General features: G+C 32.8%; 2 protein-coding genes across 4 annotated transcripts in view; one reads left to right on the top strand and one right to left on the bottom strand.

Moving 5' to 3' along the window:
- The window catches only part of LRRTM3 (leucine rich repeat transmembrane neuronal 3), a 179,934-nt gene extending 173,960 nt beyond the window's left edge, over nt 1-5,974 (top strand). Inside the window, exon 3 of the mRNA XM_059900016.1 lies at nt 5,765-5,974. Within this exon, the coding sequence (XP_059755999.1) occupies nt 5,765-5,974 (210 nt within the window). The remainder of the gene's footprint in view (nt 1-5,764) is intronic.
- CTNNA3 (catenin alpha 3) overlaps nt 1-25,789 on the bottom strand; it is a 1,736,704-nt gene that overhangs the window by 1,119,396 nt on the left and 591,519 nt on the right. The window lies entirely within an intron of this gene.

Raw genomic sequence — 25,789 nt, 5'->3', positions numbered from 1 at the left:
AATTTCTTACACTATTTTTCCTTATATAATACTTACATTTTACCAACTGCCTCAATACTTAGAAAACAAAATATTAATTAGTAATATGATTTTTAAGAATCAAGCCAGTAGAAAAGATATTTTCCATCAAGTTTCTTAATATTACTCAAGTAATACCAAAGACACAACTTTCTAGTTTTACCATCAGTAAAACTACCAGCCTATACACAAAACTCTCGTTTGGTAGCTCTGAAACAAATGTTTCTAACCAATCCCCAATACACATAAAGTTGCATGTACTCTAACATAACCAAAGGCTAGTCTGGAAAATTTACATAACCTTATATAAATGAAACAGAAAGTAGAGGCATCAAGATAAACAAGAATAAAGTCATTAGCAAGTGCATTTTGAAAAAATTAAAACACTTCTTTAAATAAATTGAGAAATTTACAAGCAGTGGTGTGATATGTACATGTGTGTACTCACATATATCTATATGTACATATGAAATAATGTTTTTAAGGAAGCTAATTTCCCAGAATAAAGTATATTTCAAATCCCACTTCTTTGCAAAGACAGAGTAATGATTCAGACATGATAAAAAAGAAAAAGAAAAGAAAAAAAGCATTCACTATTTTCTACATGCTGCTTACATTTAATTAAATAGAAATATAGTTAATCTCCAGAAATGAATTTACAAATATTTAGTTTTATTTTTAACTCTACTGATTAGACATGCCAGTCATGCAATCACTAAAGTAAACAAGGTAATAATATTTTGAGCCAAGATAACGGCAACAGAAATGAGAGAAGTGGATGCATGTAAAAGATATATGCCATTGATGTCAACAAAGTAACTGACAAATAATGGGACATTTGGAGCAAGGGACAAGGAAGTGTTGAAGGAGACTGGAAAACCTGACTTAACTTGGTGCTCCCCAAAACAGAAAAAGGACCATGGGAAGAACTTAGTTTGGATCCAGAGATAATGAGCCCAGTTTGAGACAGATTTAGAGACAAATTAGAGAAATACTATTAATTGGAAAAATATTATAATGCCTGTTTCTTATTTTATATATGAATAGGTAGAAATAGACTCAACTGAAAATTCATTAAATTTAGTAGATGAAAAACAAATGTAAAATAATAGGCCTCTGAATTACAACATAAAATGGGGGAAAATGTCTTGATAGTGATAAAGGCTACATCTCAAAAAATTAATTCCTTCATGAAGCAAGTCTGTTTCTTTCACTACATACAGATTACTGAAAAACAAAACCCTGTTAGCTACAAAAACCCTAAAGTAACATCCTTTCAACAACCTAGAGAGGTAGAATACTCGCTAGGTAACATTGGCCTTCTAAAAATAGAAGATTTCCCCCGTGATATATGGGAACAGCATGAGCATTCTCCTCAGTGATAATCAATAGAAATATTTATACTTAGAAAAACTCTACTCAGAAATAACATTTAACAAGCAAACATTTCCTATGTTTTGCAATTCTAGAGAGGGAAAAACAACCTTTTTATTATTCCCTCTCAAAAGTGGACTGTCATTTTCTGTTCTTCAGAGTACTTACTGTACTTAAAATAATCCTTGCTATCCTACAGAAAAGATGTTTAAATGGCTTGTAACCAACTAATTAGAATATGAGCAATACACATGCATATTCATATATACACATATATATATGTGTACAAATATACATATTATTTTGCAGTGAATATAAGATTAAAATGACCATTTTTACTTAATCACAAATTGGAAACTTTAAAAAGTTATTCTTTCCCCTTAAAGTAACAAGCTCGAACATTTTAAATGAATGGGAAAAAAAGACTTAATAATGAGTTATTTTTATTCATCTAACATTACAAAATTTGTGTATGTGAAAGGTACATATATGTGATGTTGAGACAGACACCGGAAAATTACTGCTTAGGCAAATATCATTGATGTCAAGACAGTAACTAGTTTAGCAGAGTAGAAATTTTTCCTGAGGCGAATTTCCTAAATAATGTCAGCTTCTACCTCTCATCATTAGAAGAGCATATAATGATTTCTTAGTTCAGACTCTAGATGATATTGCTTTCTGGGGAGTTAAGTTTTCATATTCTTGGATCGCTATAAGTTATGCCTTAAGAATAATTAACTCACCTGAAAAATACTGACCTAAAGTATCGAAGGAAACCATAAGTAATTATAAATAGGAGTTTATCAGGCTAAAATTCACTGAAAGAGACTGTTCTCTCAGAAAGAAAGGACGAGAAGACTACGGACACTTTAAATAGAGCCCTATAACAAAAGGTCTGGGGAAGCAGAGGCTTATTAGATTTATATCTCCTACTGCCCTTGCTGTTCATTTTCATTTTATAAATTAACATATTTGGGTCATCTTCAGGTAGGTTGACTAAAGTGATTTATTTTCCAAAATGGGACAATAAGTATAAACTGGGACTGTCCTGCTGAATACTCTGTCCATAGGGGAGAGAGTGGCTGTGTGCCTCTCCTGCTTCAGCACATTAATATAAATCAGGTAAAAATGCAGAAAGGGGCACAGACAGAGAGGATGGATAGAGAATACCCAGGTCAGACTGGAAAGGGAAAAGAAAACACAGGGCACAAGGTCACATGACTGACGATTATGTGAGGAAGGAGAAAGGGCTGCTATGTTTACTGACTGGGTGACAAGAATGGATTTACATGGATTGTATCTGAGCCTCAAGATATTTGCTTAATGCCAGTGGATAGCCTCTCCATCACTACCCAGCCACTATGTGTGCGTGTGTGTGTGTGTAAATAATATTTCTATATATACAGTATACATCTATATTTTATACAACAAATATGAAATAGTTGTCCAAAACTAATATATCACCAAAATTTGCATTTTCCATATCAGATTTAAATAATTTTGAAATCATAAGTAACTGGCCACAAGATTATATATATGTGTGTATTATATACATGTGTATTTATGTATGTCTTTATATACTGTGTATATGTGTATGTCAATACATATGTATATTCCTATGAATATACACGTGAATATAACTAATGCTAACTTCCAGATTTTCAAAATCATTTAAGTCAACCTGGGAAAAATCTACTGTGATGTTGTATTTAGATATGTTTAGCTGTTAAATTCTACTTACGAATACAACTTAGTATGTTATTTTCTTGATATTAAGATATCATCAACTTTAAGAATCACTTTCAGTTGCGGGGAAGAAAATACATGTTAAACATCCACACTAATTATAAGTACCATCCCAATTTCAGAAAGATTAAAATATGAAAAATATGACTTGACATTAAAAAAGTATAACCAAGGGGTTAGGTGTTTTAAAATAAAACATATCCCCAAATAAGAAACTCTATAAAGAAAATATGTGGGATTTATTAATAAATAAGAGTGCTAACTACCTAACTGATATAGTTCAAATTAAGACTTGCACTCTGGATACCAGCAGCCTCTAGATACTAAATCAAGCAGGAAATTGTGTACACACACACACACACACACACACACACACAGAATAAATGTATCATGGTTTATTATTTTTCATAAATCATCACCATAAAAATTATGAATTATTCACAGTAGAGTTAATTCCAAGTAAGCCAGGAATGATATAGCATATATAAAGCATAAGTTTCCATGACAAAGAAGAACAAGTATAAAAAATCCTACAGATATATGACCCATAACACATTACACAACATTGATTTCCCAGAGGCTAATGTTAAACTCACATACCCAATAACATCCTATAACTCAAATCTATTCATGCTGCACAATTACTTTTGCATAATAATATATTGTATTTTAGTTATCTGAGCTATTTTGTCTGTAACAATAGGAGTTCTTCCTTATTTTAAATGAGCATCTTTGGAAGCATCGTATTATTTTCTTTATGATCTTTCAATCACCTTGACCATTTTTTTAAAGTGTATGATGTCTTTCATTCACACATCAGGTAGCATGCTTCAAATTTTTAAAAATTCACATAAATAGGAAGAGTTCTCAGGAATGTAATTTGATGAAGGGGATTACATTTCTGTCTCCAAGGACTAAGCCTTACACGTTTGATACACTGAAATGTTCACATTAAAAAGAAATTATAATCTCAAAAGAAGTGAATACTTTAAGAGAAAACAAGGAAATAACAGCTCAACTAATTTTTACTAAAGGAAAACTAAATAAGGGTAGAAGGATAGGGATGGAAAGACGAGGAAAAAAGGATTCTTATGTATGAAGAAAAGGACTAAGAAAGTAAAGAAGGAGTTAATAAAAGAATAAAATCTAGGCATTCTGCTTTTCTTAGCTTTGGGCTCCAATCTTAGCTGAGATCAGAGGAATTTAGTCTGAGGTGACCAAAGAGAAATATATTTTATCCACCACCAAATAAGAATGGTGGAAGTTTTTATCCAAGGTAATTCAACAACATGAATTAGTAATTAGGATATTAAACAGAGATCAAGGCTGAAGTTTCCTCAAAACTGCCTACTTTTTAGAACAATTTTTTTAATCTTATTGAAAAAAATGGGAATAATCTCTAGACTTTGACATCTGATTACATTTCAAACTACCTTTTGTCTGTAACACACGTTTCCCTTCTGTTCACAATGGTCACTCTTGCTCTTTCCTATTTTTAGAACTTGCTTCCTTTCATTAAGCTGCAATTAGCAAGAGTCCCTTCCACATATATATCACTGATTCCTTCAAACTAGCGTCATCCTTTGTTGCTTTTAGACTTTCACAGAAGCCAGAGTTTCTTCCTGGGAGTTCTCTAAACCTTAGTTTTTAGATATATGGATCAAGCTACAGACATTAATGTTTCAAAGAATGCTCACGGCAAAATAAATATTAAGAAGGTATTGACAGGGGATACGTAGCCACAATCTTTACTGACAGTGGCCAAGCTGTGACAAAGCCACAGGAGTACAGGACTATTTCAACAATCATGGCACAGTCAGGCACCATCATTGCTACTGTCCAAAAGAGCACCTATGGGAGTGAAGAAAAGGTGCTTTTTAAAAAAGACCATCATGAAGATAACCCTACTCTTTATTTCATAGCATGTTACAATGTTATAGCTTTTCTGAAATAATATTAAGTTATAGTATCCAGATCATATAGGTAAAAACACTTTAAAATGTGGGGAAAAAAAAAAAAAAAAAGAAGTTATTGGGTAAGAAGAGCCAGAATGACTTGCCTAGACAATTCTCTTCTGCAGTGGTTCTCAAAGTGTGGTGTGTGGATTAACAGCACCAGTATCATATGGGAACTATAAGGAATGCAAATTACAGGTCCCACCTCAGACCTACTAAATTAAAAAAAAATCAGGGAAGTGGATGTTGGAGCTGAAGAAGGGGGAGGTGATTTTTATGCATGATAAAGTTTGAGAACCACTGTTCAATTGTATTCCAGTACCATAAGTAACCAAATAATATTTTTCTTAGTTCCAAAACCACAAATTTTCCTCACTGAGGAAAAGCATTCTTCTGACTTTTCTAACAAAACTTTTAGTATTTTCAGAATCGCTTAGGTTCCTATTTACCTGAAGGTTCTAGTTAAGAATTGAGCAGCTCCATCTCAGGCTTTAGAATTGTTGCATTCTGCGTGCTAGTATGAGAATGAGGGACATTAGTGAGATAGCGGGGGACTCTTGAGCCACAGATATACCCATGGAAGTTAGTCAGGTCAGCACTTCACATTCCCCAAATCTTGCCCCCAAAGTTGTCTTTTTATAACTGACTTTTCTCGTGTCATTTTTCCCCAGATACCTTTATCAATGAATGTGTCAACTTTTCTGGCATACGACCAGCCCACAATAAGTTACTGTGGGGTGCATCATGAACTTCTCTCTCATAAATCCTTTGAAACGAATGCACAGGAAGATACGATGGAAACACACCTAGAGACTGAACTGGACCTGAGCACAATCACAACAGCTGGCCGAATCAGTGACCATAAACAGCAGCTGGCTTAACTGAGCTAATTGGTAACCAAGGGTTGCCATCAAACTTTGTAACCTCAAGGACAAAATGAGGAAGATTTGTTCATTGTGGACTCTAAAACAAAAGAAAACAATCCCCTGTTAAAATAAACAAAAATCCAAGATTGATTCATGAAATAAAGAAGACATGAATTGTTTCAACTCTACACTTTATAATTAGCTAAGTTGTGCAGTATTTTTTTGACTTAGAGTATGACCCTGAAAAAAAAATCTTTTTTTCTCAAAACTCATCCTACCTACCTGTAAAAACTGTACAGAGCTAATGTATTTTTCATATTGTAAAGTTTCAATTATAGAAACAACTCGTATGTACAGTACCATAATTTAATTACATTTTACTTTACAAACTTTATGTATTTCAGTTTCTAAAATTTTAAATTAACAAAAATTATTTCTTGTGTTATTCAGAGTTACTCAGTTTTGTAGGGACTGTTTTGTTACTGCTTTTGTGCCCAGAAACCTTGACTCTCAAATTCTGTGCTGTGCAAAACATGCACGATTTTTATCATGCTTACGGCGTAGAATTTTATCTACTTGGTCCAGAAATAATACATTAACCAAAAAGGGTTTGTTGAGACTTGTAAGAAGTTCTTCAATTACATAGACAGGTCTTTCTTATAAATGAAAAAAAATCAAAGATTTTTTAACACTTCTCAGACTTAACTGTTGCCTTGAATTACAGCCTAGTTTCTAAGCAGTGAAATGTAATGATAAAGAGGGATATTTTAACAACGTATTTCTGAATGAATGACTCATTATTTCATTCTTTTGAGTAACCCATTGTTAAGGGTGGGGGGAAGCATGGACAAAACATCACTGGAAACAAAGGCCGTAACCACAGCAACAGAGTTTGATATACTTAAAAGGTGCAGCTGCCAGTGACAAAGAAAAACTCTGTTACTTCTCATTACTTCAGGCCAAGGTGGGAGGATAAAGCATAATAATTGTACAGTAGCAATTTTTCTCTTAATTAACCCAAAGTGGTTTACCTAAAAATAACCATCAGTGCAAAATGTGCCTGGTTTTAAGACAATTTCCCATTTAGAATGGCGAGGCTGTATTTTAGGAACATCTGAAAGGAAATATATGAAAATTTTCACTTTGTGTGCTACATCCATTTTCTCCTGGGAGAGAACTCTAAACATCTACAGCTGATTCAATACAGATAGGAGCCATGGTGGAACTTTATCACGCAGGTAGACTGTAAACATCCTTAATATGTTCTACATTGTTTATATTGCTATTCATAATGAGATTCACCTCCAAATTATCTGAAAAATAATCCAGAGTAATTTGAAACCACCCCGGATCATATATCGATTATCCAATTGTATTATAAAGTTAATTCAATCAAATTATGAAAACCTGACTTTTCAGAGGCTGAAATAATCAACTTGTTTCTGTTGTTTGCTTGACACAGGTCACTGTTTGAAAATATTGTTATTTTATCTATGGTATTCACACATCCTTTTGTGGTTTTTTTTAATATAAAACTACAAGTTTTAATTGCTGTTACACTAGGAGAAGTGCTTTTTTTATGTTGTCATTTTTAATTCATGACATCAAAAATAGGTTGAGAGGATGTCAATCTAATAGGGATCAAACACAGTCAAAAACAATGAAGAAAAGAATTTGTGAAAACCGATGTCAAACTTTCAATTTTTTAAATTTCTTCCAAAGAAATTCAAAAGTGTAGTTTTATGCAGGTTTATCATGGCAAATTTAAGGGCAGGTTCAAAGAGAATGAATTTAAAAAATCAAGAGCAAATTTTTGTTGAAAATATACTGTCAGAAGGGAAAGAAACAAAATGTTGGAAGAGCAAACTCTCTTACTAATTTAAATGAAACTAAATGTCACAGCACTTGTTATCAACTATTTGGCATTCCAGATTTTGTAACATATTTTGCATAAATTATTTGCTATTCAGAAAATTTTGTCATTTTTAGTTTAATTTTAATCTCTTTTTTTCAATTTCTGATTTCCTTGCACTGTATTATTGTCAGAGTATTCTTAATCCTCTACACTGGTATTTTGCTTTGCAGTTTGCAAATCTATAGAGGGTTAACTATAAATCTATTATGTGTGGATCTGAAATCTGATGCAAAATTTTATTTATTATGTAAACCAAAATGTCACTTGCAATTTTTTCTCATAGAAGTTGTCCTTGCAAAGATTCAAATATCTTTTAATTTGTGTAAATAAGCATTTTATATCTTCTCTTTCCAGACATTTTCAAACTGACAAATGATTTTTAGAAATTTTAAAGGTTCCAGGGAGCCTCACAAATATATGCCCTTTATTTCCTGAAGCAAATTGCTTTCTTTCTTAAACATTTTAAGTTCATCTGAAGTGAACAACTATAAATAGAAGCAGTCACCTTGGAACCAGGTGCATGGGAGCTCTTAGCTCTGTGCATCGGAGGACTTATTACGTACATTAAGAGCCAAATAAACTAAGAATTTTGGTATTTGTCATATTTGAAATTAAACCCAAAGGATCTTTAACAGGAAAAAAAAAAAAGATGTTGGGTTACTTGTTTGCTTAATTTTTATTCTGCCATGTCCCGGGGTGTGGGGGCTTTGCGGAAATGAAAACCTGCTAGAGGAGATTGTGTCTGGAATCTTTACCATACATTTGCAATTTATATATTTGTGTCTAAAATCCCTATTTCTAATCTGTCTTTTTCAGAATTCAGTAATCTCCCATTTCCTCTTTCTAACCACCCCATGTCTTCCTTCCTGTCTACTACTCACCTCTTTAAACAACTGAAATGTTTCTATGTTTGGAGTTGAAAAATGCAGTTCAGCCCAACATGGTTACAATAACAGCGGTAGCTACAGCAAACACATTTAAGCAGTGTTTTGAAGTTTACAAACCATATTCCACATAAATTATCTCATTTTCCCTTCATAACCAATCTATGAAGACACATTAATCTCAAAGAAGTTGAGACTTGCCCAAGAACACAGGGCTAATAATTGGTGGAGCTGAACTACTCTCAAAATTCAGACCCTATTAGTCTTTCCACTATACTAAAAGCCTTCCCTCTCTGATCAGGGCCAGAGAATTTCCAGATAGTAAATAGAATGAAAGTCCCAATTTCCAGATAGTAAATAGAATGAAAAAATGTTTGACATGTTGTTTAGTAATCCCTAATTTAACTCAGTTCCTCTATCTGTATAATATATGGGCTAAATAGACTCTTTCTGTGTGCTACTCTGGGCTCTCACATTAAAACTCTTTATTCAAAAAGTATAACAAGTCATAAATTTCTTAACAAATCACATCATTTGTAAATGTGTAGAACGGTTGCTTCCAAGAACTGGATGCATATAGTCCCCAAGGTACAGAATAAAATTGAGAAGCATAAAAAAAAAACAAAAACAAAAAAAACAAAGATCAAAATCGAGATTATGCATAGAGTTATAAAACAGGTTCATAGTGCAACGTTGAACATATGTTTAACACATGTTCAACTGAACACACATTCAATTCAGAGCTAATTGGAAAAAACCTTTGTAATTTTCTTTTTTTTCCTTTTTTGTTTCAGCAAAAATACTTATTGAACCATGAAGTTTTACATCTATCTTAATAGAGAATAATTTTCTCTATTCTCCTTCCAATAAAAATGAAATGTAATTCATCCAAACTGATGTACAGATGCAAAAACATATGCTAATAAGCAAATAATATTTTTGATCAGCTCATTTTATCAAGTCTCTATCCCTACTCCCAAAACCACAAAATCAGACAGATTTTCATATAAATTATATTTTTAGAAGGAAAGAAAACTTGCCCAAATTTAACATTCAAGACAAATGACATAATCCTAACTTGAAATCAGATCAGTATGACTATGACTCCACAAACTGCTTAGAAATAGAATCTTTTTTGCAAAAATATTTTCTAAAATAAAACCACTGTATATGGGATTAAGAATATATGTTTTTCTCTGCTCCTGACTGGAAGACAGATATCATCTCTCAAACTCAACATTAAAAATAAGTAAAGAAACTGGAAGCATGAAAACAGGTACCTGATGTGAATGATTAGTAAGCTGGAAGAAAGAAAATCAGACGTAGATTTTCTGCTGGGTAGACGGTAGCCAATGAAGGAAAAAGTAACGGAACCAGCAGATATTCAGCCTCAGGAAAAAGGATAATAAATCTCTAGAGTAGACACAATAACATCTTACACTATAGCTCTTAACAGTTTATCAGTCAGGGTAAGTGTATAACCACCTCGTAACACATAAAAAGTCCCGAGGTCCAGATGGGTTGATAATACAGTAAGAAATCCAGATAAGTTAGTCTTGCAGCAAGTAAGAGCCTCCAACTACTTTTATTACCTTCTCAACTCACCACAGCTGTCCCTAACTAGAGAGGTACCAAAGGCAGAGGATCCAGAGTCAAGGCTTTCAAAACCCTGACATACCCACAAGGGTGGAGTAGACTGACAATCAGCAATTGTGCTTCATTTTACTATCAACTGTAATGGGGAAGAAATATTTGAAAATTTAAAAAATATATACCAAAACGGTGATGGGTTACCTGTAAAGGTCTCTCATGGCTTACATAATGATTTTAGTATGAGATAAGAGGCTTATATGTAACATTTTTAAGTTAGGGTAAAATTGATGTTTAAAAAAGTCCACAGTTGATTATTTACCTTTCTATTAAAGATGGTGACCTTAAAGCAAAAGAGTGCCTCAGCCATCTAGGACTTAGAGAACTCTTGAATTTCTTCCTCCTTTCTCCCATCTATTTATAGATTTTCTTTTATATGATATGTGTCTTCCCAAAAAATTAAGTGAAATTTTATTTTGTATAAATCAAATAATATTTCAAATACATTAAGGGACTATATGATAAAGGACCCTTGAAGTAAATCCTTCTTGTTTTCTAATCTGAAACACCACTCACTAATTTATCTTTTGTAAACTGATTTACACATATCTTGTGTTGCATAATGCAGCACACGGCCTTAAAGGTTCTATGGTGCAGTCTCTAGCTCAGACTGTATAAAAGAAAGGACTCTCTAGTTCTGAGCAGGTCTATAGACACTAGAGTGATCATTTTCAGTCAGTTTCAGTTAGGGAATTTATTTATCTGGACTAATATGAAAAATACTATTAAAATAATATGAATGGATAAAGTTGGCAAGTTATATTTTTTCTAGTTATTGGTTTAAACTTTTGTCACCTATCATAGTGTCAAAGCTACTATTAAGAAATCAAAATGAGCCCAAATCCCTTGGATCCATACTAGATTTACTGAGTCAGAATCTCTGGAGCTAATCTCTAAGGCATGCTAAATTTTGCAAAATATTATTCAGATGAATTTACTTTTGCCAAGCCATTCAGTTGCTTTTTATTCTAGTCTAAAATTCTTCTTGTGCTTTCCTATTCCAATGTGAATCTAGTTTGCTAAGCCTGGATGAACATTTTTCTTGATTAGAAGAATGTGTAACAAAGGACAACTATACATAAAATGGTCAGGTTGTTTCCTAACAAACTGTGTTATTTATAGATTTTGCTCCCCACTAGCTCTTCCAACAGAAATCTCTGAAAACCATCTTAAATCAGCTGTGTTATTCACTTATATTATTATCCATGAAAGCAAGTAATAAGTTAACTGTTGAAAAGCTGGAGCTGGGGAGAGAGGAAGGACTAATTTATGATGTAATAGGCATTGTGTTGTCCTCATCTCATTCTCAAACCATCTTAGGAAACAGGTACAACCACCATTTTAAAAAAAGGAAAATAAGAATCATGGTAGCTGAATAATTTGCCAAGGCTTATATAGTAGAGTTGGGGATTCAAATCCAGCGCTCCTGACTCTAAGAATGTGCTCCTACCACCCAATAGCACGTTTTCAAATGTTAACAAAGACCACAATCAATATAATTAGGCTCATATGTTTTAATAAGGGGTGTGGAGACAGGAGGAAAAGAATGTACTTTCCTATTCCTAAACAGAAAAATTGCATAAGCTATTTCACACTGTGTAGAAATTTCCTTCAATATCCCAAGTCCGCAACTTAATGGAAAGAAATATCCATTATTTTCTTGAAGTTTTATACATTGTTTCCTAAAAAGCATGAACATTTGAAAGAAAAAATCCTTCAAAAAATAAATACTCCCAAATACTCATGTTGTATTTTCATTTCCAATTTTCCTAGCATATTATAAACTTATGACAAAAATATGATAAGTAGATATCCATAATATAAACTTCAACTGGCCAAAGATGGAGGGAAGGTTGTCAATTGAAGCAAAAATGATATAGATAAACAGTCAATAAAGTAACCAGTGTAATGACAATGTGAAAAAAAGACCAATCATCTACAGTCAGAAAATGTTAACTGGCAATGACATGGCTTAGGTTGCAGAATATTTCCTTTGATGATTTTATGTGGGGATATTTTTTGTAGAAGTACCATGACTTACACAAATGATATGGGATCTGGGAGCACATTACATAAAGGAGGCAGGAAGATAACCTCTATAACAATGTAGATTCTGCTTCTCCTGTTACTCAGAACATATTCAATAATATATAGTTTAAACTAAAAATAAATATAATTTTCCTTGTGAAGGTAATACAAATGTTTTCATCATTATGCGCAGGTGGCCAAATAAAATTTTTTACATTTATTTTTAAATTCACATCTTCAAATAAATCTTCCTTAGTTTCAGCTATTAACAAATGATTATTAAATAGTGCCTTGATTCCATTAGTGTCTCTAGGAGAATTTTATTAAACCACTGGACTAACAATCTCTCCTATTTCTCCCTGAACTTCCACAAGCCCAAGGTAATATAATTGGGAAGTTACATTATCATTTTACTCCATCACACTATCTGAATATGTAACATCCATGTAAAAAACATTTTTTAATAAGCCACGTGGGATTCAAGAGCCAGTAAAATACTCTGTAAGTCACAATTCTACTAAAAATTGCCACTACTACAACTGTGATAAAACTATGCTATAAATTTAAAACAATTAATAAATCCAGCAAGGAAAGAAGCTCTAGCATCCTGAATCTAATATCATTACATCTGTTCATCCTGGCACCACGACCACCATACAGAATTTATAACTGAAATATCTAAAGTAATTCTGATTTGTAACAACAAAGACGCTCCTTGTATCTGGGTTGAAGATGTGGTAAAGGACAATGAAGAAGACAAAAAAACTACACATACCGAGAGGTAGGTAAAAGAAATGTGATTTATTCTCATTAGATAGCCTGCAAGTAATTTTAAAATTTGAGACTAATAATTAAAATTTACAATAACATTTATGTCATCAAATGTCATCAGTAAAAACCAATATGGATATTAGGAACATAAAAACAAACAGATATTTGTGATGGCAATACATATTAAATAGATAGACAGAATTAATTCCACCGAAAGAGAGAATACTAAGGATCAAAAATACTTTAACTATCACTATTATTTCTCCTGAGAAAAACTGAAAAGTCAGAATAAAAGATTCAAACTAAATACCACATGATCTTTTCAAGATTCATTTTGAAATAGCCCAAATATAAGCCCCAAATTGCTGCTTTCAACCATGAGTAATTACATTAATTCATATATACCTAGTCAGATTCTGATGTTGAGAAATGAACTGTGTTTTAAATATACTCCATCTGTGCTTATTGTTTTACATCAATGATATATTTGCTTTCAATTACAGATACATAAAGACACTGCCCTAAACAGTCTGATGAAAACATGGTGAAAGATTGGATCAACCCTATTCGTTCTGCTCTGCTATAACGCAATTACTGGAATAGCATGTCCACCGCAGTGGGAAGCTGGAAATATGGTTTCTAAAGTCCTCTCTAGCAGTTCTTGACCAAGACACTTGTAATATTCATTATCTATGGGTGTTATTTTACATTCATTTATAAAATAAGGAAATTATTGTCTTGAGCCAAGAGCCTAGAGACCCATCCCAGCTCTACTCTGACTACACTTATAACAAAGAGGTCTAAGGAAAGACACTGAATATCTCTGAACTTCAGCTATCTGGAGAAAAACCTGAGATCTTTGTGAGGTGGACAATTTTTCACCTTTGGATTTGATGAAATCTTAAGATCAGTGTACTGGACATCCTTCAAAGCTCTTTGCCAGTTCCTCCTTAACAAACTCCAAACTTGAGTTTCTTGAACCATTGTTGGATTTTAGACATGGCTATTTCACAATGAACCCTTGTCGTACTTCATCATTTTCTGGAAGAATAACATAAGGCTGGGGTAGTAGCCCTTATTAATGTTTTCCTTGCATTTGATTCCAGTTATGGAAGAAAAATGTGTGAACTAATATGACACCTTGGTACTACCATAAAGGGATAGGAAGAAGAGTCTTTTAACAGATAAATACTTTAAGTAATATAAAACATGTAGTTTGGGGTCACTTGTTTTAAATTTAATAATCAAATATAGATTTCAGATAAGTATATGCCTTCAGGCTACTGTGAATATAAACATAATTCTCTATAATGATGACATGGTTTTATTGTCATATACTTTCACTTTCTGAGGGCAGACAATTGACTGTGCTCTATAATTGCCACCAGAATTTAATTATTTCCAGAAATAATGACTTAATACTAAGTGCTTTAAAACAAAATGATAATAATTAACACTTAATGTTTACTTTTCTGAACATTTTACTTGTATTAATTCATTTAATACTCATTAATATGGTTAACAGGATTAATAATAACCCTATGAAGTAAGTACTATTGTTATCCCTTAAGAAGATAAGGAAAATGATGCTCAAAGTGACTATGTATTGATAACATACAGCTTCTAAATTGTGGAACAAGAATTCAAATTCAGATGATAGATATACAGACAAACTGACCCCTACCAATTGCCCATTTAAAGTCCGCTTCATAAGCCAAATACTTAAAAGTCTATTCACTAAAGGCTACAACTGAAGACATCAATATAATGGATGTGTTTATTAGATAACCAATATATGTCAAGTGGAAAGCAAGAATCTTCGAGAGATATAAAAAAGTATATGATATAGTCCTTGTTCTCAAGGGGCTTATAGTCTCAGCAAAGAGAAAAGACATTCATATTAAGCAAAAAAAATATATATATATATCAAGCTAAATTGAATACCTGTAAGTGCAGATGGCAATCAGAAGATAAAATCAAAGTTAGCAGAGTTTTTGGGGATAATTCTGGGCAAAAGTGAGAACTGAGATAGAAATATAGAATGTAAAACTAACAGTATTCAGATGGGTAAAATGAAGAGAGGGAAGTGAAGAAAGAACACTGTGTTTTTATTTATGTACATTTGTTACTCCAATAGTATTTGTTAGAGTCATGTTTGTCTAGCATAGAAACACCAAACTCAATTTTTGTCCTGATTGCCTAAAAGTTCAGACCCAAATTTTACTCTGGCCACAGCAAACTTGTGGCCTTTCTAGATGGACATAAATATTTCCCAACTTTTCCTCAACTCTATTTCTCTTTATATTGCTATTTATTCATTGTGTTTCATTTTTCTTAGGGGCGGGGAGGTGTTAAATAGTATTAATCCTTTGTGGAAAATGTTATATCTGTTTCATTAAAATGTTCATAAAGCATTTTGAAGACTGATTCAGACAACTTTATTAATTTAAAATAATTATGTGAATTAAATCAAATAATTTCTTAGAAGCTAATAATTATAACATCCTCAAATTACTGTTCGGCATCAGGTGAAAAAATGGCCCACAAATTGACTGACTTTTTCTTTTTACAACCTCTTCAGTCTTTATGTTAACCTTGGTAAATATTAACCATAATTTTTATTCCAAAAAGTAAACACAACTTTTACTTCTGATTGCTACATTTCACAAATAAAGAAACTAAAGTAGAATATGATTAAAGGTCATGATCAAGATCACTTTGGCAACAGAAAACAGGCCCACTAATAGAATTCACATTTACTCAATATTAATTTTCACTACAGTAAAATATTTCATGAACACATCAAAATTTAACAAAATAAGCAGAATTATTTCTGCCTTAAAAGTACAGACAACTGTCAATAAAGCTGTTATATTTTAAAAGCACAAATGAGGTTGAGAAACATTCTCTTTCTATCAAATTTTACTTATCATTTGGACTATTAACTTGCAGCTATCTCTGTGGTCACTTGACAGTTATAAATTTTCATTCACAGGTATTTATTCTGAGTGCCTGTTCTTTTCTACAGGGATTATCCTTTATATTATATCCACAATTACTTTGGCATTTTTAATTCAATTCAATCAAATAAGTATTTATTCAGCTTTTACTATAACATGCCAAGGACTAAGATAGGTGACAAAGTGATCAAATGCTTAAAAGTGAATAAATAGGGGCTTCCCTGGTGGCGCAGTGGTTGAGAATCTGCCTGCCAATGCAGGGAACACGGGTTCGAGTCCTGGTCTGGGAAGGTCCTACATGCCGCGGAGCAACTAGGCCCGTGAGCCACAACTACTGAGCCTGCGCGTCTGGAGCCTGTGTTCCGCAACAAGAGAGGCCACGATAGTGAGAGGCCCGCGCACCGCGATGAAGAGTGGTCCCCACTTGCCGTAACTGGAGAAAGCCCTCGCACAGAAACGAAGACCCAACACAGTCAAAAATAAATAAATTAGTTTTTTAAAAAAGTGAATAAATAATTACAATTCAGTGTGATATCTCTAAAAATGAAGTATATGCATGATGGTATAGGATTGATGGAGAAAGAATAATTAATTTTGCTGGAAGAAAATCAGAAAAGTCCTCAAAGTAAATGCCATTTGAGACCCTGGATTCTCAAGTTTGCCAGTCACATAACTCACACCTGTCCTGCAGGCTCCACTCCTCACTCCTAATGATAGTTGGGAGGTATTTTAGATGTTTATGAGTATTACCTTCTAGAAATCTAGAACTCTGATAGTTTCTGAGTCTAGTATTTTCCTCAGATAGTTAGCTACTCCGTTTCTTTCCATGTATAAATACTAAAGAAGATTTTTAAAAATTTTCCGCTTCCACAATCTTCTAAATTTAATCCTCCAATCAAAAGTATTCAATTTATCCATTCCACGGTAAATTCAGGACATATGAATTTTGTTAAATAATAAGTAAATAAGTGTAATGGATTGTCAGATGTTTTTATTTTGCTTTAACATGTCCCATGCAAATCCAGTGTGTGTGTGTCAAAAAGGCTATATTGCAGTTCTAACCTCAGGAATATGTGAAAAAATGTAGAAGAGGTATATTTGCCTGTGCAACTTAAATTTTCACCACTTACTGGTTATGACATGACTGATATTAAAGTGAATGAGAATTAGGTTATAAATAGGGTCTTTTGTATTCTATTCTATCAAACAATTCTTTTAGAAAGTGAAAAATATTAGTAAAGTGGTCAGTTCATCTGATACAGCAATAAGCACTGTTGCTCTGGTAGCTGCTCAATATCATTAACTTTTCATTTCTTTAAATATGTTTTTCCCTTAACAAATTCCTCTCTTTATGAGACTACCACTCTTCCCAAAGGATTTCACCGTTTGTTTGGTGCTTAAGGCGATTTCTTATTAAATTCTCAAGAATGCAACTTACATTAAGCTGAGGCAAAATAGTTGAAGCGAATTCAGTAACTAGTTCAAGGCACAGTTTTCTGATCTTCCCACTTATAAAAATGAATATATTTTAATATTAGAATTCCAGAATATAACAATATTAACATGAAGAGAGTTCATCATGAAGAATGCTATTTTAGTGAATGCCAAAGAACTTGTTTCTTAGTGGTCTCCTAAAATATTCTTGTGGATTATGAAGAGTGTGCAGTATGGCAAAGGCAGCCATGACATTCCTATATATGGAAATGAAATGTATATTATATTCAAATAATTTTTTTCAAAAATAAATTACATATAAATTTTTACTCTAGGTAGTTATCTATAGTGTAGCCCATGCTATATTGTAGTAAATGAGCCCGTAAAACTGAGTTCATTAGACTGGAACTATCTACTATGTTAAATACCTGAAATATTCTTAGTATGAGTACGTTGAATATTATCTTTGAAATGTTACATATGTAGGGTGTATAATTTTTTCCCATTTTAAAAATTTTGTATAATTTTTTAATGACTATAAAATTACAACAGCCTTTAGGTTTCTGAAGTTTCATGACTGTCCTTAATTCCTATCAAAAAGCAGCAAAATCTAGCCTGAGAAACTCCAGTTAGTTTACAAAGAAAATTTGCTTTTCATTTTATGCGGCCCTGTTACAATTAGTGTGAAATACTGACATTTACATTCCTGAGTGCAATAAGAGCAGGATGGAATGGTTATGGCAAATAATTGGACAGTCTCCAGAGAGGCTTTGAGAAATACTATTAGACCTCCATCTGCTGGTTGGAAATTCCAGGTTCATAGGGTTTAATGCTAGCTAAAATAAAAGGCTTTGATGATTTCTACCACTCCTTTTCAGGCTTGTACCCCATCTACTTCCAAAAGGACTTGTGACAATTTATGGACTAAAACATCTGCATAATTAAATATTTTAAGCTAGTGATCACTAGAAAGACTACATTTTATTATTTCTATTAAATTTCTTATTGCATATGTGTGCCCACATAGTGAGCAAGGGTGATAAGACTTGAAGAGGAAAAGTTTATATTAATTTATCTTGCAACATAAATTGTCCAATTACACAATATTATGCAGTTCTATTAGCGCACCAATAAGGTTCTATTTAACTTAGTTCCAGATCTAACAACCAAACCTAGCTTTCAAAGTAAGTCTTTTTTTCAATAAATTGAATATCCCAGAGCTTAAAAACATTCAGATAAGGCCCAAAGCTTCCCTTTTAAAAAGATCCTTTGACACTTTTCTTAAAAGGAGCTCTTTGCTTGTGGCTGGATTTTAGGACTTCCACAAATCCCTTGAATATTCAATGACTTGGCTTTATGTGACTATATGTGTGTATTTATGAAAGATCCAGAAGCTTGCTAATGAGAATTGCTAAAATATATATATATATATTAAAGTATAACTTAAGATTATTTCTGTCAAACTATTATGTGATACAAAGTCATCCACTGGAGTGTATTTACATGTGGTACTGTAATGGACAGTAAGACAAAAAGAAATCCACTGCAGGACATTCCCTTTTCTGCCTAGAGTCATGGTATCCCAGAGAACACACCAATCTCCTTAGGAATACCAGTATAAATTTTTAATACAAGAAAAATATCCACACTATTCACCTGTTACTGCTTATGAAATTCCCAAATGGTAAGGTTCTTACCAAAGCAAACCCTGAAGCATCTAGCATTTAAGCTATTTCCTGCCAGAGAAAAAAAATTAAAAATTTTTTTAGAAATAAGAGTAACTGTTAGTAATAAATTATGTCCAAGTCACTCCAGCACAGTGTATTTCAATCACTTCAGTATTTTTATCTCCCCAAAAAGTGTCAGAAATGAGACATGAAAAACTATTAACTGAATCATTCACTCATTGAATAGATATTGTTGTCAGTTTGTTCTCTGAATGGAAATAATGAACAACTGATTTATTTATAACTGGTAATTATGATAATACACCTTCATTTTCCATCCTTTTCAGTATATTATAGATATTTTGTAATTGTCTTATTTCATACCAGATCTAAAATCATAAGCTTCTATAAAAATTTCTTCTTTCCCAGGCTTTCCCATAGCTTCCTTTGATTTGGGGTGTAATTAAAATATTTTAACTGACTTGGTTCTCTTGTCTTATTTTTTTTCTTTTCATTTTCTGCCTTTTCCCCTTGTGGAATTGATCCATATCTTAAATTTATGCAACTGGAAACTGAAATCTGAATTTTAAGTAGTTGCAGAATACATTTATATAATCACTGTAGAGTGAATCTTATTACCATTTACTTGATCAAGTTTACCTCGTTTTTTTTTTCTGAGATAGAGGGAAACAGAGCAGGTGAAGAAAGATAATAGAGGCAGATTTACACTTCAGAGAGAAGGAATTCTTGGTCTTAAGAATTAAGGCAAGAAGACTTATTTCATCCCATTTTTCAATTATTTTTAGAGCAGAGAGACATTTCCCTTGAAGTTTTCATCTCTAACTCTGAAATCAATTTTATCTTTTCTATTCAACAACATTCTATTGAACATTCTATTCAACATTCAACAATTTTTCTATTTTGCTGCATAATATGCTCCACATACACTAGAGTCTTCCCTCAAAATGGACTACAGGTCCATATAAGAAAAGCCTTTGGGAATATGCTTCTACATTTAATTGGAACTATTGTAAAGGAAAATATTCATCACATTATAAAACATATTTTTTTAAAAGAGCATGTGAGAAATTTTATTTCAGAATTAGGTTGAGGGAACCCCCGGCCCCGGCACCCCGGAGATATGGTTGTGCTTTGTCCTCAATGAATGCTAGAGCCGTGTAACACTTCCTATCTTTACATCTCCGCTCAGGAACCCACAGCTAGGGTACACCTGATAACATGGTAACCAGGTTAACTTCCCTGTTGAGCATCCTGGCTTTCTTCTTTTTTTATATTATTTCCTCTTTGTAAGCCTAGTTTGTTAATTTTATTTCATATATCTTTTGTTATAAGCAGGCTCAAATTATTTGTTAGGGAGCGAAATGTATAAGGAAATAAAATAGAATTGCTATTCTAAAAGCATTTTTGATTCTTATTGCAACAGTGGTATAATCTAAATTTCGGAATACTCGTTTATTTCTTTAAAGCATCATGCCCACTTTCCACTATCTCATCATCTTTAGATTTCCCATTCCTTAATTTTTATCTTCCTTATGAGCTATAGAAACAAACAAACTTACAGACACATACACATAGACACACACTCACACAGCACACTCCTTCTCCCTTCTCCCATATACTGTTCTTCAGATATAAAGATCACTAAGCAAAGCAAGACATACATTTCAATATATTTTCCACCAGTAGAAACATATTCTCAGGTGCTGGATTAAAGACACTAACAAAGTATATTATCAAAAGAGCTAATGAGGGTTAAAAATGAAGTTCTCAAGAATTTTTAAAAAGTATTTTCTTAGAGTAAGCCAAAAGTCTATAGGTTGTCATTAAGTGGCTCTTAACTATTTTCTAATATTAAATTTTACCTTAAAGTTAACCTAGGTATAGCTTGTAGACCATAAACCATGATAACTATATTCCAAACATTCATTCCTTCACTTCCTTTATAGCCTAAACTCCTCTTTCTGAGCTGCCCATCTACCCCTCCAATCCCAGCCCCAAATCAAAAAGAGTCAATATTTTTTTCAGGTACATACAAGTTTACCCATATGAAAATATCTTCAACGTGATTTCATGATCCTCTTTAAGTGTCTCCTTCTACTTACATTCAGAGAATTGGGGTTAATATGTGAGTTAAATTCTGAAACTTAAAATGTAGGTTTTAGATACCATGTTAATAAACTATGAAATAAATATGAACAGAATCTCCCAAATTGAGATGTAAAATGAATGTAGTTTTCATATCTTGTCCAAAATTTAATCATGATTAACTTCACAGATCATAAAAAATTCATAAAGGAAAAATAATATTTTGTCCACAAAATATATTAATTCATTTACATTTAAAATTTCGTGTGTATTTATATGGTTAGACAATAGCCCAACTGCCAGATTTATGAAGCATGTAATAAAGACAAACTTAAAATATAATAATTCTCACTTGGCATGCAAATCCCATCTTTATTTGAAAGTCCTAGTGCCCTGTTATTCCTTAAAATCAGAGAAAAGAGCTCAAATGCAAGAAAAGGAAAATCAAGAAAGTGTATGTCAGATATTGCATTCTGTTCCCAATTATTGTATAATTCCTATTTCATGAAATTTCTTTGAAAATTAAAGAAAGAATAAATGGGTATTAATGTACTAACTATATATCTAAAACTAATATGTTTAATAAATTAAAATTTTGGAATATAAGGCCTCTACATTTATAGATTTGACTTACACTCAGGCAAGCTTGTAAATTACATTTCAATTCTGGTACAACCTTTGTAAAAACAGAGATGTCTTCTTCATAAATAGAGTAAAATGAATTTACAAACCTGTGCAATATAAAAATACAAGTAAAAATCTTATTTAAGTAAATTATTAAGACACGTTCATACAAAATATATCTATTCTGGAGTCTCCATATATTTTTTCTTGTTTTTCATGCCATTAAGTTTTGTTATACTATATATATGGATGCAGCTGGGACTATCAATACATTACTACCAGCACATACATAAAGTTGGGTAAGAAATTTGGATTAGTGGCTCTTAATTTTTTTTTTCTAATCCTAAATACTTAAAGATGTAACACGCTATCAGCAACTCATCATAACAGCAGTGCTCAGTGGTGTGTGTGTATGTGTATATGTGTGTGCATTATGTGTGTATAGTTTATGTGTGTGGTGGGGATGGGGGGCCTGCTGTGGAGAGGGATGTCACCTTCTATGCTTTTTCTTGGCTTTGCTCTGCTAAGCAACGACCCTAAAATGTGTACTTCAATTACCCCTTTTTTTAAAAACAGCATATCTTCATTCGGGTCTGAACCTCAGTCCTACAGAATATAATGTAACTTTGGGTCAACCCCAATCAAGAAGACCCCAAGGAGAGATCTGAGCTGTAAAAATTTATATGTGGATATCCAAGAAATGAGTTTGTATATCTAAGAAGCCTATAATAATCTATCTTGGAGGATCCTGTAGGTGTCAGTTCAGAATCTCCATGGTTCTCTCACAAAAAGCCCAGGCCATTTCTCTGGAAGCCACTTTGGTCTGTATACACCATAGATTTCATCTATGGTGTGATATTTGACTAACTTCAAGATTATGGCAACACCAACTATCTAGGCTTCACCCAAAGGCTTCCTGGAAGCAATTAATCTGACAAGAGTGCAAATGAGACAATTTTGGTCACCCAGGTGATCATGAAAATGACCATTGGGGAAATAAGGGAAAGAGAAACAGATTCAGAAGTATGCTATAGATGGCACATTTTTCAGCAACAGATTTACACCAATACTTTTAAAGGATTCTATGACAGGAAATAGAGTTAAGGAGGGTAAGGGAAAAGGAAAAACTGGATCTTCAGATCCTAGAAGAAAGAGCCTCTCTTTAAGACAGAGCTGCCTCTTTTTTTCTAATAACATTTCACCTAACACTTCCTAGGTCAAAATATTCAAATGAATACCTAGAGAAATTTAGCAGTTTAATCCTTTCTGCTTACTCCTATACATTATTTTTTAACATACATTACTGCTCAGCATTAATATGTTTCCTCAGTATTTGACAACAATTTTTAAATAGTTATTTTCTTTTTCCTAGCATGTTAAAGAACAGTGAACCAGATCTTGACTAGATGAGTCAACTACTCCCTAGGTATAACTCCAGGAGTTGTATTAATTTCATTTGCTGCAGTGGCATAATAATTTACTATAAATGGCTTAAATTACAGCATTTGAACATGTGCCAGGAAATAATACTTTTCCCCAAAGCAGATGAATCATGAACCTGAAATACATAATGCACCTTGAAGGTGCTTATAATTCTTCCAAGGAGTGACTTATCCACATGATAGAACACTGACCATTTGATCTGAGTGGTGACCTTCCAATAGCAATGAATAGCATTTCAATGCTTTGGAAATGTTACTATGAAAAATAAATTAAAATAAATATTTAAAGTGGGTAAACACAGAAGTTTTTCTGGTAGTGCCTCCTTTGTGAGGTGGGAAAGCTGGAGACCAAGAGCAATAACAACCTTGGCTTCCCCCTTCCTTGAGTTTTTGTAGAAAGGCCCTTCTCAAGCCTTTTCCTTATGCTCTCCAAAATAGCTCAAATACCTATGAGGAAATTTGGTTGGATTTGAGAGTCTCAAAGCAAGTGTTATTAAAGTTTATATAAAGGAAACAAACAGTCAACATCATAGAAAAACTCAGTATTATTTAGCACAATAGTTCAAATAAATCTGTGCATTCTAAAGCCTAACCACTTAGAAATCAGTTTTGGAAATTAACATATATATTATCCCTTATGATCTTGTTTTCATGACTGATATGGATCCATGAAATACATAAAAGAAAAACTAAATATGCTCTAAATAGCCATAATTTTAATATGTATGTATATATTTATATGTATAATAATATATATACATATTAAATATATACATATTTGAATCTGCTAGATATACAGTATGCCCTTAGATTTATGCATCAATTCAATACATATTTATTGAGAACTTAGATATTCAAGGCACTGTTAGGAATTAAAATAGAGATGTAGATGATGGTCTAAAAGAGGCTTAAAAAGGAATTCTGTCAAAATTCAGAATAAATGAAACAGAAAATTTTAATCACCCATAGTGGGAAACAATGATGATAAAAACCTAAGCCAGGCTGCAGTGGAATGAACAACAGAGTGAAAAGCAGAATTCTGGCTCTGATCAGTGTGACCTCTGTCAAGGTCAATTCACTTTTGGGCTTCTGTTACTTTATCTGAAAAATGAGGGAAATTTAACCATGTGATCTTCAGAGTCCCCTCTAGCTCCAACATTAGATAAAACTATACTCCATAAGCTTGATTTAAACCAGAAGGTGCAAACCTCATTCTTCACATTCTTCACTTGTAATGGCTTCACTGATGAATAGCAATGTCAGCTAAAATGAACTCCATCTCCTTTTTCCTTTCCTGACTCCAATGTGATGGAGGTACCAGTTAGGAAGAAAATAGCACTGAGGAGTTGGGATTCACAAAAAGACCGAACTGCATCCAAAACCATGATACTATGATTATGGAATTATAGAATTATTATTTCTGCACCTTAACGTTTTGAAAATAGTTGATGAAAACAAACAATGAAAAGAATAGATAGACAAGTAGAATGTCAGTGAAAACAACTGGGAGACAAAAGTGTATAACTATTTTCTTGTTTGAACTTTTAAGAAAAATTAATGTGTAGTGATATTTTATTCAAAAAAATTTAATATGCAAATTCAATCATGAAGCCATGGCAACCACAGGATAAAAGGTAAAGTTTTGTCATTAAGTTGAAAATGTCTTGGTTTGAAAAGAGTTTAGTAGTAAAATTAAGGTTAAATGAAATATCATGAAGCTGTGCAATTAGGTTAATAATGAGGTGCCTCAGGGATCAGTGCTAGCACAGGTGCTCAATATACTTATTAATGACTTGGAAGAGTTGTGAATAATCTGGAAGCACATTTGAATGACTTCAAGATATTTATAGCAATCAAAACAGGTGAATGACTGCTTTTCTTGACCCATTCATGAGCAATTATTTAACATATTACAGCAAATAATCAACAAGAGCAAATTAATGTGAAGTGGGTAGAATTACCTGAGTTTTCTTAATATGCTAATAGCTACTGAAATAGTTACTGCCTTTCAGGCAAGAGTGGGCAGATCTAAGAAGACATCTGTCTTCATATTTAAAAAAAGGCTGGAATAAAGAATAATGCAAGAGAATTGTTACTTAAACCAATATGTATTGCTGAAAAATTTTGCACACCAGAGCCTTGCTCTACTGCTGGGGCGGGGCGTAGTTCCCCAAACCACACATTACCTGGTGTCTAATCTGATGATGTTCTAAACAGTTTCCCATTATCATCCACTCCTCTCTGACATCTGGTGATTTACTGGAGTTCCCAGATGCCTCTCAGGTGAGTAACATTTACAAGGGCCTCCCCTTACGGCTCTATTATAAAGGACTTCACTGATATTAAGTT

This window comes from Balaenoptera ricei, chromosome 16, assembly GCF_028023285.1.
Source record: "Balaenoptera ricei isolate mBalRic1 chromosome 16, mBalRic1.hap2, whole genome shotgun sequence".
Classification (NCBI taxonomy): Eukaryota; Metazoa; Chordata; class Mammalia; order Artiodactyla; family Balaenopteridae; genus Balaenoptera; species Balaenoptera ricei.
This window is presented reverse-complemented; position numbering and strand designations above follow the sequence as displayed.